The sequence below is a fragment of the Ranitomeya imitator genome, chromosome 2 (genome assembly GCF_032444005.1).
Source record: "Ranitomeya imitator isolate aRanImi1 chromosome 2, aRanImi1.pri, whole genome shotgun sequence".
NCBI classification, from domain to species: domain Eukaryota; kingdom Metazoa; phylum Chordata; class Amphibia; order Anura; family Dendrobatidae; genus Ranitomeya; species Ranitomeya imitator.
The window spans coordinates 638,448,406-638,464,984 of record NC_091283.1 but is presented as its reverse complement, the minus strand read 5'-3'; the positions used below and the strand labels follow the sequence as shown (position 1 = coordinate 638,464,984).

Sequence of the window (16,579 nt, the reverse complement as noted above, 5' to 3'; positions counted from 1 at the left end):
TTGAACAGTTTTCCCAGGTTGCTGCTGACGCATATGCCTCTGTAGTTGGCTGGGTCATACCTGTCCCCACTCTTGTGGATGGGTGTGATGAGGCCTTGGTTCCAGGTACGAGGGAAGTAGCCGGCACTCAGTACAATATTGAAGAGTTTAACCATTGCAGCCTGTATTTCTGGTGGGCTGTACTTCAGCATTTCTGGTAGGATTCCATCTAGTCCACCGGCTTTTCTACTTCTTATGGAGGAGAGTCTCTCGGTTACTTCCTGTAGTGTTATAGGTGTATCCACCGGGTTTTGGAAGTTTTTGATTTTTTCCTCCATTGCTTTTAGTTTCGCCATTATGTTTTCCTGGTCTTGGCTTAGTCCTTCCTTTGGAATGTCTTTATAGAGGTCTCTGAAGTATTGGAGCCAGAGGTTGCCATTTTGGATATGGTTGTTGTTTTTCTTGTCTTTGTTGTCCATGTGGTTCCATAGTTCCCAGAAGGAGTGGTCTTGGAGGGCGTCTTGGAGTTGATTGAGCTTCGTAGAGATGTAACTCTGCTTCTTCCTCCTGAGGATGGTTTTGTACTGCTTTTGTATGGAGTCATAGGCTTCCCTCAGACCCAGGTGGTTGGGGTCTCTGTGTTTCTTGTTGGAGGCTGTTCTCAGGGTCTTCCGTACAGCTTTACATTCTCTGTCAAACCAGCCATTGACCTGTGTTTCTTTTGGTCTCTTGTAGTCGACTTTTTTAAGGTCGGACAGTCTGGCCATTGCGTAGAATATATTGTTGAGGTCCTTTGCTGCTTGGTTCACTCCCTCTGGGTTTGGCATGTACTCAAGGTTGTAGAAGTGGTGGAGCATCCGCTGTATTTCAGGTCTTCTGGAAGCTTCTTTATATCTTAGTGCCGATATTTTGGACCATTTATAGGATGGAGGCCGGGTGAAGAGGCCGCTCTGCTGTGGCTTCTGAGTGGATGGTTTCTCTGTAGATTTCATGTACAGAAGAAGTTGGCTGTGGTCTGACAGGTGCGTTTGTGGGGTGACTATGAAGGCGCTGACATCTGCCAGGTTCATGTCTGTAATGGCGTAATCAACTACACTCCTCCCTACATGGGAGTTTAGTGTATACCTTCCTAAGGAGTCACCCTTGCATCGTCCATTAAGGATATGAAGTCCTAAACTTTTACATACGTTCAGGAGCTTTCTGCCACTTTTGTTGACTGTACTGTCATAGCTGTTTCTCTCAGTGTGTACAGGGTCTTGGCCGTCATTCTCTGCTCCAAGTATGTAGATGTTTCCATCCGTGGTCAGGAAGTCTCTCTCTCTCCCTGTTCTTGCATTGAGGTCTCCAAAGATGAGAACTTTGCCCAGGGCCTGATAATGGGCGGCTTCTCTTTGTAAGATTTCGAAGCAGTCTGGATTGAAGTAGGGGGACTCTGGCGGTGGTATATAGGTGGCACAGAGGTGGACATCAGACTGACAGGTGAGGATGGAGCTGCTGATTCTGATCCATATGTGGCTGTCTCCTTTCTTCACCGGTTTGATGTACTGGTGGAGCTCCTCTTTATACCAGATCGCTACTCCTCCTGAGCCCCGGCCCTGTTTGATGTTTTTATTTTTCTGGGCATGGACCAAGAATTCCTTGTATCCAATAGGCACCAGGGATTCGTTTTCGGCTCTGGTCCATGTTTCCAGGAGGATCTGAATGTCTATATTTTTCATACTTTGTATAAAATCAGGGTCCTTTGTTTTAGATCCAAAGGTTGAGGCGTTGAGACCCTGGATATTCCAGCTGCTGATTGTAAGTGAAGACATTCTTCTGTGTGGTTTGTGTGTATATACCTTGTAATGAGTATGGCTGTGTGGGACAAACTGGATTTCTGACAGTTTTATAGTGGTGCTTGGTTCCATCCGGTCACATTATTATTCTGCGCAGTGCATTGAGCAGGTTTATTATCTCATCCCTATCTCTGCTCTGCATGTATCTGTGTGGGCTTGGTGGTGTCCTCGGTGGAGGTCTCCACCTCCGATGGTCTGACACTGGGTGAAGAGCTTTGTTTCCAGCTCCAGGGGGTAGCCTTGGGGTTTTCTGCTTTATCGTTCTCGGGGGTCTTTCAGTGTGATTATGGCCACTGTTGAATCCAGGCCCGGGGTCTCTGTTTAGCACGATGTCCTTCAGCTCTTTGGCCAGGAGGCTGACCCCTTGTTTGTTGAGGTGTTTATCATCGTGCAGGTGACTGTTGTTTATGGAGAGGTGTTGTGCCAGGGTCACGTTTGGCACAGTCTTGATCTTTTCAGTCAGTTCTGCATTGATGGCTTGGGTGGTTTGCCTGGGTATGTCTTTTCTTGGAAGCAGCGATGACAGAATGATTTTACTGTCCCGGAATTTTAGGTTTGCCATCTTTGCCAGGTTGATCAGTTGTTCTGCGATCTGCTGGTCTGGCCGATTGTTTGTACCCGTGTGTATAATAATGTGCTTTGGGTTGGTAAACCGTGGTCTACTGATGACCTCTGTCACCTGTTCAATACTTGCACAGCGGATTGTACGGACCTGTTTTCCTGGGAATAGCCGCTGTGTATTTAGGTACTTCCCATTTGAGTCCATTATTAGGACAATATCAGGACTTTGTGATGTCTTGGGTGGGCTACGGTGCTGCTGACGAGGGTCTGTGGTGCTGGCTTTGCTGGTGGCTGGTTCTGTTCTCTCTTCCATCTCTCTGGTTTCAGGATTTGAGTCCATTATTAGGACAGTATCAGGACTTTGTGATGTCTTGGGTGGGCTACGGTGCTGCTGACGAGGGTCTGTGGTGCTGGCTTTGCTGGTGGCTGGTTCTGTTCTCTCTTCCATCTCTCTGGTTTCAGGATTTGAGTCCATTATTAGGACAGTATCAGGACTTTGTGATGTCTTGGGTGGGCTACGGTGCTGCTGATGGGGTTCAGTGGTGGCCATATTGTTTGCTCTCTGGCATGTTTTCGTTGCCCCCTGCTGGTTCAGATGACCAGGGCTATGGGCTTTTAATTCTCTAATCTCCTTTCGGAGTTGATCATTGTCTTTTTTCAGCTCCCCCATTTCCTGTAGTGCTGCCTTGTATTTACACTTCATTTCACACATTTCGGCCCTTATTTTCTGTGTGGCTGTGTCATTTGCTGCTTGGTAATTTGCGTTGCTTTGTGAGTTTCTTTCACATTCAAATTTCAGTTGGGCCAAGTCTCTTTCTAGTTGAGATAAGAAGTCTCTGATGTTATCAGGCGAGAGGTGTGAAGTGTCGGGGGTTAGGCGGCTCTGTCTGGGAATCCCTATGTGAGCATTAGAGGTAGCTGCTGGGGCTTGTAGTCCTTTATAGGTTTGTGCCTGCTCTTTGATATCGGAGAAACAATTTTCAAATTGCTGCAGAGTCTCCTCCGTCCCCTGCGCCATGACTGTGCCAGTTTTGTATAGGAGTATGGTGAGCGCATTGGTGTCATCATCTGCTTGGCTGGTAATTTTAATCTGCTGGACACCTTTATCGTTGGTTTTAGATACATGTTTGTATCGTTTGCACAGCGCAGTGCGCCAAGCTGAGGGGTGGTCTGTATAGAATAATACATTGGTTTTTCTTTTTGGTTCTTTCTTTGTGAAATCTGCATAAAGAGTCTCTGGATTCTCTCTAACGTAGTCCATCTTGGATTTATTGCCCCCCTGTGTTATCTCCAGATCTGGCCCCCAGCATTCCTGTGTCTCTGGCTCCGGGCTTTGTTCATTTACATGTTCTAAATTTGTGTTTTCCATTTTGTAGTTATATGTTAATTATAATCCTTGTTTCTAAGAAGATTAATTTGTAGCAAGTCTATAGGTTGTGTTGTAGTTAAAGAATTCTCCTACCTTCTATAGGTCCAGGTATCAGGATGTCAGATGTATGATGCCGGCTGTTTCCAGTCTGTGTCCTCCAGGAGATTCTTGTTTTGTCCTTTAAATCCTCCAATTCTTCCTTTTTTCATAAAATGTAAAGTCCAGTTCGGTCCAGATCACTTTTATGTTCCACGGAGTTGAGTTTTTCCAGGTTTTGTCTTACAGTTGACTCATTACAAGGTATAAAGTGATGGAAATTCAGGAGCTCATGTTCATTGCTTCTTACTCCTAGCAATTATATATATATATATACATACTAGATGGTAGCCCAGTTCTAACACGTCGGGCGTTCTAGAATATGTATGTAGTTTATTTATGAAGATTTTAGAATAATACATTGAATACACAGGATTCAGCCAACCGCGACCAATTAGCGAAGCGTTCAAATCCCGTGCCAATTCGCGGCCAGACTGATTGTTCGCGGCCGGCTACGTAGTATATAACAGCCCACGTAGTAAATAGCACTGCCACATAGTATATTGCACTGCCACGTAGTATATTGCACTGCCACGTAGTATATTGCACTGCCACGTAGTATATTGCACTGCCACATAGTATATAGCACAGCCCAAATAGCATATAACAGCCACGTAGTTTATAACAGCCCACGTAGCATATGACACAGCTCACGCAGTATATAACAGCCCACACACGTAGTGTAAATCACAGCCCACGTAGTGTAAATCACAGCCCACGTAGTGTATAGCACAGCCCACGTTGTATATAGCACAGCCCACGTAGTGTATAACAGCCCATGTAGTGTATAACACAGCCACGTAGTATATAGCACAGCCCACGTAGTATATAGCAATGTGGGCATCATATCCCTGTTAAAAAAATAATTAAAATAAAAAAATAGTTATATACTCGCCTTCCGTTGGGCCCCGGATCCAGGTGAAGCGTTTACCAATGCTCCTCGCGCGCTCCGGTCCCAAGAGTGCATTGCGGTCTCGCGAGATGATGACGTAGCGGTCTCATGAGACCGCTACGTCATCATCTCACGAGACCGCAATGCACGGAGCGGTCACCCGGGCATCGCGAGGAGCAGGAAAGGCCTGTTCTGGATCCGAGGGGCTGACGGAGGGTGAGTATATAACTTTTTAATTTTTTTTATTATTTTTAACATTAGATCTTTTTACTATTGATGCTGCATAGGCAGCAACAATAGTAAAAAGTTGGTCACAAAGGGTTAATAGCAGCGTTAACGGAGTGCGTTACACCGCGGCATAACGCGGTCCGTTAACGCTGCCATTAACCCTGTGTGAGCGCTGACTGGCGGGGATTATGGAGCGGGCACTGACTGCGGGGAGTAAGGAGCGGCCATTTTGCCGCCGGACTGTGCCCGTCGCTGATTGGTCGTGGCTGTTTGTGACCCGTAGACAATTATGTAGTAGATATATGTATATAACAGAGGAACACCTGAAAAGGTACAGACAGGTGAAACCATTGTGACAATGCCTGTCTGGGGGTCCGCCAGTGAGGTGAGGGAAGGTTCAGAAGTGTATCTGGCATGTGTAGACGCTTTGGCATTTGTGGGCGGAAGAGGTGGAGCTTTATGCCACGACATCCCAGAATAACTGAAACAAGGTCGCAAGTGCGCCTGCGTAGTGATGCAAAGGGCCAGAAGAGAGCCGAGAAGAGAATAACGGGAAAGCTGGGGCATGCTGCCTGGAAAAAAAAATTAAGATGAGGGGGGGGGGGGGGGGGGCGTTCTGGAAAGGGAATATAAATGAAAGGGGAAAAACCTATTACTCGTTTTCAACTTTTGTCCTGAAGGTTATCCATTATATATTCTATATACTTTTTTCATCTGAGCTCTTATTTTGGCCCCTTTATATTTATATGATACAACCTTGTCAGCTCACTCCTGCGATCTTCACAGTTGCGCACAGAGCTTGAAGTAACACCATTGCCTGGTGTATTACACACATGGAATAGGATACACTGTGGATGCACTTGTGGCTATAATTAGTATCACAGCCATCATCTGCTGGGAAAGATGCGGGCTCAGGAACTGAGGCTGCATCAACGTTAGGAAGCCAGCATATGATGTAACACAACATCATGTCGATAAGGGTTTCAGTTGGCGTTATCTTGAGGACACCATAAGTACCCTCATATGAGTATTTTATCCTCTATATTCAGTCCTCATCTTCTGGTATAACTGGTATAACTTCCCGTATGAGTCAGTGTGGGAGTAGGGGCAGTTCAGATGAGTTCTAGCGGTTTTCTCTGCAGGCATGGGATTAGTGAAGGGGGTCTGACACTAGTCACATCGAGGAACATGGAAAACTTTGTAAGCACCATGAGCAGGCTCTGCAACATAGAGCGTTCATGGGGCACATGCTCCATATCTTTGGTAACTGGCCACTCTGACTGCTGGAGTGGCCTAAACCCAAGGCAACAAGCTGTAAACTATAGAATTAAAAATCACTCATTTTGTGAGAACAGAGAGGATTTTGAATAAGATGTAAATGGCCAGGTTGCTTCTTTTTACAAACAATTTTCCGCATTGATGAGGATGAGACCACCCCTTTCAGCTTTAACCACATAGGAACTTGAGACAACCTCTTTAATCCTCTTTCAGTAGGAATACTTCCAATCTTGGGTTATTTCCACCTGGCTGAAAGTCAACTTCAAAAAGCACCTGGCTTTTCACAATCAGAATTTTGCTTATTTATACATTGTGATTTTCTGGATTTTATTTTTGATATTCTATCTCTCAATGTTAAAATTAACCTACCCTTAACATTATAGACTGTTCATGTCTTTGTCAGTGGACAAACCAAATCAGCAAGAGATCAAATGCTTATTTCACCCACTGTAAGTAGAGCTGACATGCAGTTTCTAAGATAATCTATACTTCAGCGTGGAGCCGTTTTTATAAGAAAGCTGCCTGCTTTTATAATCCTGGCCAACCAGTTATGATTGACCATAGGCAAAAATGATGCTTTTTTAAAATTAGGCAGTACCCTATATGCGATATGTCAGTATAACAATTTAGTATTGCAGTATATCATTGAAGAGCAAACAATTGCATGGCCAAGTCACCTAGTGGGACAAAAAAACATGTAACAATTGTTAACGGGGTTGCGTTGCCCCCTTTCAGAAAATCCCAATCCCTTGGTGAAGTTATTAAAAAACCAACATCCTTTAATCGCCGTCCCCTGGTCCAGTAGCGAGTCTCCACTCCGCCGCTTTCAGTGCAGCTGCAGTGCTGAGATCACATCGATCCTACTGCAGTCAGTCACTGAGATCAGCAACTCTGAGCGAGGCGTTCCATCTACACAGACAGAAACTTTCATAACAAACTGCACCTGAGGACCGTGATATTCGGAAAGGGGTCAGCCTCTTAAGTATATATAAATAAAATAATAATTCTGTAAAATAATTGTGATTAAAGGGGTTGTCCTGTCTTAATCTACAAGTCTGCAGTCACTCCACGTGACTGCAGACTTGTGACTCCTCAAATTGTACGCACTCTGCGTATGTGAGTATTCCCAGGTGCTGGTGCAATATGAACGGTGATCATGTGACCATAAATCTGTGATATGCATACTCCCATCCACGATCCAACTAGACTTGCGTTGAGCAAGGCCATACCTATCTAGTCGAAATGTGGCAGCGAGTATGCATATATACCACCGTTCCCGGCACCAGAGAATCCGCACAGTGCGCACTGCGCCCGATGTGAGGATTCACAAGTCTGTAGTCACAGACTAACTTGTACATTGGCGATGGTATGATAAGAAGCAATTTGTGGGACGACCCCTTTTAAGTTTATAGATTAGGTCTTGCTCACGGATTATTTTCAAATATTTCTACCTTCTAACAGCAATATGCCATTTTTTTTATTTATTTATTTTTTTATTTAGAAAACTGAATAGAACATATAGTCACATTGACTCCTGTCATCACTGTCTTGTAGGTTAACATGGAGACTACCATTAAAACTACTGAGTATTTCCAACATAAAAAAAAGCAAACCAAAGAAAGATACAGAATGGACATTCCGCATGTGATCCTAAATCTCACCCTGGAGATCATCTGCCTTCTAACTGGAGAGGTGAGCGCTAGTCCTGCTCTCTCAGAAGCAGGGTTGTGGAGTCGGTAAGCCAAACCACCGACTCCTGAATTTTTCTGACTTGCGACTCCACGACTCTGACTCCACAACACTGGTCACTACTGAGCATGTACATAAAGTGTAGCACAGATTCATCTCAACTAAAAGCCAAGATCCTTAGATCAGGAACAGAACAGTCATTTATAGGACATTTTATAACTTTCCCAAATTCGTATGATAAAATTTACAGCACATCTTGCATTGTACTACTCCACCCAATTTATTATATATTTTAGGAGTCGGAGTCTGTCCATTTTATACCGACTCCACCAAAATGGACACCGACTCCATGTCTTGGACTCCACAGCCTTGCTAAGAAGTCTTCACCATATTTAAAAGGGAATCTGTGAGGAAGATCAATCCTCCTGAGCCATCTATATTGGCATGCAGGTCATAAGAAGCTGAATAAAATGATACCTTGTTATCTGTGATCCAATGTCTTAAGAAAAATGTAGATTTCTCTGGAATATGTTAATGATGTACAGTGCAGACAAAAAGTTTGGATACACCTTCTCATTTAGGCTAGGTTCACATTGCGTTGTGGGTGTCCGCTAACGGACTCCGTTACATGGCGCAATTGTTGCAATTAACGCTATGTAACGGATCAGTAGGACTATCAGCTGTGTATCCACCGGACTTCTGCTCAACACAACTGATGGTCCCAACCCCATTATAAGGCAAGAAATCCCACTTATTAATCCTGACAGGGCCCACCTGTGAAGTGAAAACCATTCCCGGTGACTACCTCTTGAAGCTCATCAAGAGAATGACAAGAGTGTGCAAAGCAGTCATCAAAGCAAAAGGTGGCTACTTTGAAGAACCTAGAATATAAGACATAATTTCAGTTGTTTCACACTTTTTTGTGAATGTACCATTTTCATAGTCATGAAAATACAGAAAAATCTTTAAATGAGAAGGTGTGTCCAAACTTTTGGTCTGTACTGTATGTGTTTAGGACTGTGGGTGGTACACAGATCTTCCTGTGAATCTGCATCCAGAGCTTATTCTAAATTAAAGGGGGAGTTACTATTGTGATGTGTAACGCTTTCTTTCTACTCTCCTGACTGCTCCGTAGAGCTGTGTTCGACTACAACTAATACAGAACGGCAGAGCTAACACAGTACAACAGAACAGAACTTTGTGTCATAACAATCATTTGCAGATGAAGTTGTCCTCTCATAGTGCTTCAGCTTCCATCTCACAGGCAGCTAGTGTGAGAGGGGTATGACCGTACAGCAAAGCTGACAGCACATTGAGAAGAGAGCTGCAGATGTGTTTGTAATGAGACACAGTACAAATCTGCTGTACTGTGTTAATTATAATCACAGCTTTGCAGTGAGCTCTGTGAGTATTGGTCATTACTTGGTTAACACTGGTAACACCCTATTCATTTACAATAGGCTCTGGAGGCAGATTCTCAGGGAGATCCATGTCCAACTCATAGATCATAACAGATCATTTACATATTTAGAAACGCGTAGATTTCTTTAGAATAAGACATCTGAGCACAGATATCAAGGTATCATTAGATTCATCTTTCTATGACTTACATGCTCATATAGACATTTTAGGACGGTTGATTCTACTGACAAATTCCTTTTACATTGTCTTTGTTGGTATTAAAAACCTGAAATGTTTCTAAGGTTGTGTGAAGGATGCCAGATTCTGTGCATTGTGATATTTAGTTTTTTTTCTTGAAGGATTATATTGTTGTGAAGAAGACCTCTAGTCATAATAAAGGATGGAGCACAATCCAGGACCCCATCATAGAGCCTCCACCTGATTCCTTAATATCTGTGAAGAACAATGAGCAGAAGATCCTGGACCTCACCAACAAGATCATTGAGCTGCTGACTGGAGAGGTGAGGGCTGCTGGGAACAGTGTACAAAGTAATACATTTAATTTGGCATTAAAGTGAACCTGTCAGCAGGATTGTGCTCAGTAATCTGTTATACTGATTACAATGACACCTTGGTTGATGAAATCCGTCTTGTGGTTGTTGTTTAATCTTTATTTCCAGTTTTGAGTTAATAGTTACATAGTTATTAAGGTTGAAGGAAGACTATAAGTTCATCTAGTTCAACCCATAGCCTAACCTAACATGCCCTAACATGTTGATCCAGAGGAAGGCAAAAAAAAACCCATGTGGCAAAGAGTAAGCTCCACATTGGGGAAAAAAATTCCTTCCCGACTCCACATACGGCAATCAGACTAGTTCCCTGGATCAACGCCCTATCAAGGAATCTAGTGTATATACCCTGTAACATTATACTTTTCCAGAAAGGTATCCAGTCCCCTCTTAAATTTAAGTAATGAATCACTCATTACAACATCATACGGCAGAGAGTTCCATAGTCTCACTGCTCTTACAGTAAAGAATCCACGTCTGTTATTATGCTTAAACCTTTTTTCCTCCAAACGCAGAGGATGCCCCCTTGTCCCGGTTTCAGGTCTATGATTAAAAAGATCATCAGAAAGGTCCTTTTACTGTCCCCTCATATATTTATACATTAACATAAGATCACCCCTTAGTCTTCGTTTTTCCAAACTAAATAGCCCCAAGTGTAATAACCTATCTTGGTATTGCAGACCCCCCAGTCCTCTAATAACCTTGGTCGCTCTTCTCTGCACCCGCTCTAGTTCAGCTATGTCTTTCTTATACACCGGAGACCAGAACTGTGCACAGTATTCTAAGTGTGGTCAATCTAGTGACTTGTATAGAGGTAAAATTATGTTCTCCTCATGAGCATCTATGCCTCTTTTAATGCATCCCATTATTTTATTTGCCTTTGTAGCAGCTGCCTGACACTGTCCACTGAATATGAGTTTGTCATCCACCCATACTCCCAGGTCTTTTTCATTGACGGTTTTGCCCAGAGTTTTAGAATTAAGCACATAATTATACATCTTATTACTTCTACCCAAGTGCATGACCTTACATTTATTCCCATTAAAGCTCATTTGCCATTTATCAGCCCAAGCTTCTAGTTTACATAAATCATCCTGTAATATAAAATTGTCCTCCTCTGTATTGATTACCCTGCAGAGTTTAGTGTCATCTGCAAATATTGAAATTCTACTCTGAATGCCCCCTACAAGGTCATTAATAAATATGTTAAAAAGAAGAGGGCCCAATACTGACCCCTGTGGTACCCCACTGCTAACCGCTACCCAGTCCGAGTGTGCTCCATTAATAATCACCCTTTGTTTCCTATCCCTGAGCCAGCTCTTAACCCACTTACACATATTTTCCCCTATCCCCATTATTCTCATTTTATGTATCAATGTATCAACCTTTTATGTGGCACCGTATCAAAAAGCTTTTGAAAAGTCCATATACACTACATCCACTGGGTTCCCTTGGTCCAATCCGGAACTTACCTCTTCATAGAAACTGATCAAATTAGTCTGACATGAACGGTCCCTAGTAAACCCGTGCTGATACTGGGTCATGAGGTTATTCCTCTTCAGATACTCCAGTATAGCGTCCCTTAGAATGCCCTCCAGGATTTTACCCACAGTAGAGGTTAAGCTTACTGCCCTATAATTTCCGAGTTCAGTTTTTGTCCCCTTTTTGAATATTGGCACCACATTTGCTATACGTCAGTCCTGTGGTACAGACCCTGTTATTATGGAGTCTTTAAAGATTAAAAATAATGGTCTATCAATAACTGTACTTAGTTCCTGCAGTACTCGAGGGTGTATCCCATCCGGGCCCGGAGATTTGTCAATTTTAGTGATTTTTAGACACCGCCGCACTTCCTGCTGGGTTAAGCAGGTGACATTTAATGGGGAATTTTTATCACTAGTCATTTTGTCTGCCATGGGATTTTCTTGTGTAAATACTGATGAAAAAAAGTCATTTAGCATATTGGCTTTTTACTAATCCTCATCCACCATTTCACCCAGACTATTTTTAAGGGGGCCAACACTATCATTTTTTTAGTTTCTTACTATTTATGTAGTTAAAGAATATTTTAGGATGATTTTTACTCTCTCTGGCAATGAGTCTCTCTGTCTCAATCTTTGCTGCCTTGATTTGCTTTTTACAGAATTTATTTAATTTTTTGTGTTTATTTAATGCCTCCTCACTACCTACTTCCTTTAATTCTCTAAATGCTTTCTTTTTGTCACTGATTGCGCCCCTTACAGCTCTATTTAGCCATATTGGTTTCCTCCTAATTCTAGTATGTTTATTCCCATACGGTATATACTGTGCACAGGTCCTATCCAGGATGCTAATAAATGTCTCCCATTTTCTTTGTGTATTTTTGTGTCTCAGGATATCGTCCCAGTTAATTGCACCAAGATCCTCTCTCATCCGTTGGAAATTTACCCTCCTGAAGTTTAGTGACCTTGTAACCCCTCTATTACACATCTTTTTAAAGGATACATGAAAACTTATTATTTTGTGATCGCTATTTCCCAAGTAACCACCAACCCTTATATTTGATATGCGGTCTGGCCTGTTGGTTAATATTAGGTCTAGCAGTGCCCCCCTTCTTGTTGGGTCCTGAACCAGTTGTGAAAGGTAATTGTCTCTCATAGTTGTCAAAAACCGATTACCTTTGCTGCAACTGCAGGTTTCTGTTCCCCAATCTATTTCAGGGTAGTTGAAGTCCCCCATAATAATGACTTCTCCTTGAGTCACAGCTTCATCTATTTGCTTTACGAGGATATTCTCCATTACTTCCATTATTTTTGGAGATTTATAACAAACCCCTATCAGTAATTTATTATTTTTTCCCCCTCCCCTTATCTCCACCCACAGGGATTCTACATTTTCATTAAATTCACCTACATTATCACGCAGGATGGGTTTTAAGGACGATTTTACATATAGACACACCCCACCCCCTCGCTTATCTGTATGGTCATTTCTGAACAGGCTATAGCCCTGCAAGTTAACAGCCCAGTCATGGCTCTCATCCAGCCACGTTTCAGATATCCCCACCATGTCATAATTATGCTCCAACAACATTAGTTCTAATTCGTCCATTTTGTTGGTGAGGCTTCTGGCATTAGTATACATACATTTTATGTATCTCTCTGCACCTCTATTCTTTCTTAAATTATTAACTGTTCCAACCCCACCCCCCATGCCACCGCCACCCCCAGCTTCCTTATTTGTGCCCAGGTCTCTATCTGCACTATCTTCCCCTCCTATAAAATGAATACCCTCCCCCCCAATTCCTAGTTTAAACACTCCTCCAACCTTCTAGTCATTTTCTCCCCCAACACAGCTGCACCCTCGCCATTGAGGTGCAGCCCGTCCCTAGTGTAGAGCCTTTAGCCAACTGAGAAGTCGGCCCAGTTCTGCAGGAACCCAAACCCCTCCTTCCTACACCAATTCTTGAGCCACTTATTAACCTCCCTAATCTCCCGTTGCCTCTCTGGCGTGATAATGATATGCTCGTGCTCCGGGATGGCCTGTGGGGGAATCATCATGTGGTGCTCTAATTAGGTTTTCATACTGATGGCTTCTCACAGGTCAGTGATCCCTCATTGACCTGGCCCCTATTTTACATAATGAATATTATATATATCTTGGGGAAAAAAAAACTCTTCTGCAGGCGGCGCCAGTGGTGGTGTCTGCACTGCAGCTTGATCGCATATGAATGAATTATATACACACTTGTTTGATGTAATCCTGAAGTTCTTAAAGAAAAAAAAAAGTTTGAAAATGGCGCTGGCCGTGTCTGCGCAGTAGCAGCTATCGATGCTCAGATGCTACTGTGCTGGCAGCACCATCTTGCTAGAAAAAAATAAAAATTCCTCCTCCAAGATGGTGCTGGCGGCGCCTGCGCAGTAGCGACTATCGGCGATCGATGAAAGCTGCTATTGCGCAGGCACTGGTGGCACCATCTTGAAAGAGGAAAAAAAAAGTCCTCCAAGGTGGTGCCGGCGGCACCTGTGCAGTAGCAGCTATCAGCAATCGCCAGCAGCATTATATTGGAGGAGGATTTTTTTTTTTCTAGCAAGATGGCGCTGCTGGCGCCTGCGCAGTAGCAGCTATCGATATTTGTTCATTATGAATACCTAATCAGAGCACCACATGAAGACCCCCACAGGCCGCCCCAGAGCACGAGCATATCATTAACTCAAAGCTGCAAATAAAGATTAAACAACAACCACAAGACGGATTTCATCACCCAAGCTATCATTGTAATAAGTATAACGGCTTCGACCTGACACTGTCTGTGGGTTACTGTGCAAAATCCTGCTGACAGGTTCCCTTTAAGGGTAGGGATTTCCTGCACTCTGCAGAATGTGCCATATGAACATTACAAATTTTCTCATTAGGACTTTCCATTTGTATTCGCCATTTCTCTTTGCAGAAGTGTGACTATTTAGATGATCCTCATAACGATATCACGATAGAGAGCCACCAGGCCCTCTCATCTCTTGGTAAGATACACTTTCTACAACAAAAAAACCCTTTATAAATCAAACAAGTATTTTGAAATTGCATTATAAGTATATAAAATATATACTACCTCATTCAAGTTTTGTCTTTTCAGGTAATATGGTTAATGGGCTGAGTAACCAGACATCTGCCCATATCATAGAGGGATCATCATCATGTGAGGAAAAGGAGGATGTTCATACTCCCACAGATCATAGACAACAGCACCTGTTTACTAATATTAAGGCTGAATCAGTCTCATGTGATAGAAGGAACATTGCAGACTCCAATACTTATAAATCCATAGCTGAAATTCAGCACTACTCATCTACTCCTGTCAAGGCGGAACCCTTTTCATCTTATGAGGGAAGCTTCACCGACCCTGAGATCTATGCAACCTCCAATCACGCACCACAATATGCCTCTCATCATATTAAGGCGGAAAAAGGCTCAAGTCAAAGTGCAGACCCTGACACGTCTACACCCAGAACTCCTACACATCAGTATTCATCTCCTATTAAGGAGGAAACTGCCACAGATCGGGGAGGAAACCTCACAGACGTGTATATACCCTCAGATCATATACATTCTCCCACTAGTATAGAGGAGGCAGGCTCATGTGATGGAGGAAGCGTTACAAGCCCAACAGATCTTGCACAACAGCTTCCATCTAACGTTCTAGATGGACCAGAGTTGTGTGATGAAGGAAGGGCCATAAATACCGAGAAGTATACAGAAGCACAGTCCTCATCGACTCATACAGAGTGTGAAAATGAAGATGTGCAAACTAACTATTCATTGTTTGACAAAGGCAACTTAGACACAGATATATATGCTCTTATAAAACATGCACAGGCAAAATATACCTTTACTCGTATTGAAGATGGTTCGAGTTCAGAGGAGGAGTACCCAAAAGACCATACACCTACGTCAGCAGATCATTGTCAACAACGTCCACCTACTGATGCTGGGGAAACCGTCCCACAGACTTTTCAGTGTCCCGACTGTTCTGAGTGCTTTACTCGCAAATCGGGGCTTATTAATCACCGGCGAAATCACAGACAAGAGAAATTGACTTGTTCCAAGTGTGGTAAAGTCTTCTCCAAAAGATCCAGCCTTCAAAACCACCTCACCTTACACACTGGAGAGAAACCTTATGCTTGTCCCATCTGTGGAAAGTGCTTTGCTCGAAAAAGTAATCTGATCTCGCACGAAACGATTCACTCTGGGAAGGCATCCTTCATATGTGCAGAGTGTGGGAGGTATTTTGTCTGTAAAGTCCACCTTACCAAACATCAGATTATCCATGAGAAATAATCCTCCTTCCCAGATTTTTATACCTTATATCTCAAGTTCTTCCATGGTAGATGCCAGTTTGGTAACAGTGACCCAAGATAGACATCAGCATGAAAATTTTATATGAATTTCTTTTCTTTCTTTTTCACCATCAAGGGCTTTTTTTCCTGTTATGTAACAAACTTTTTAATGCTCAAATTAAACTTGCCACTTTAGTAACGCAGGCCTAGAAGAGATGGGGAATGTTCTTGCCATGTAAGTAACTGTTTCACCCCCTATCTTACTTTGTTAGTTTTAGAATCGACTTTTTCAGATTGAAAAGATTCATGTCTTTATTAAAGACCATTAATAATTGTATTGTGTATATATATGTCTTGGTGCTTTGTATGTCTAGCATGAAGTTTGTACACCGGATTGTTCACAACCCTGAACTGACCATATCGAAGACTTCCTGAACGCATGTGGAACCCTACGAAGGAGCAAAATAATGTATCCACGTCTCTTCATCCAAAAACTGATGGATCTCATATTAGTTGTTGTAACCACAAATGTTTTAGTCCTTTTTCATTTTGTGAGTGATCAGGAACAAAATAATTCATAAAGCACTGGGGTCTGAAAGTGTTGACCCTAAAAACTCTACGTTTTGCCGTTGTATGCTGAAATCCTCCTGTATAGACCACAGGCTGTTCACTGAAGCCATAATCCTCAAAGTCCCGTGCTCTTACTAATTTATCTGATTTGACCTATATAAATAAAACGATTTGTTCTGAGTGGCGTGCTGTATTTTAAGACTTATTTTTTTTACTCTGGTCTAATCACGGAGGACCAAAAAAAGTTATGGTGTTAAGAAGAGAAAAGAGAGGTATGAAATAGAAACAAAACTGCTTCA

At 42.7% G+C, this 16,579-nt stretch overlaps 1 protein-coding gene across 1 annotated transcript in view; it reads left to right on the top strand.

Moving 5' to 3' along the window:
- LOC138665340 (oocyte zinc finger protein XlCOF29-like) overlaps nt 1-16,460 on the top strand; it is a 27,834-nt gene extending 11,374 nt beyond the window's left edge. The window contains exons 3-6 of the mRNA XM_069752733.1: nt 7,793-7,930; nt 9,688-9,849; nt 14,327-14,396; nt 14,510-16,460. Of these exons, the coding sequence (XP_069608834.1) occupies nt 7,793-7,930; nt 9,688-9,849; nt 14,327-14,396; nt 14,510-15,711 (1,572 nt within the window). The 3' untranslated portion in view covers nt 15,712-16,460. The remainder of the gene's footprint in view (nt 1-7,792; nt 7,931-9,687; nt 9,850-14,326; nt 14,397-14,509) is intronic.
- Nucleotides 16,461-16,579: the final 119 nt, after the last annotated feature.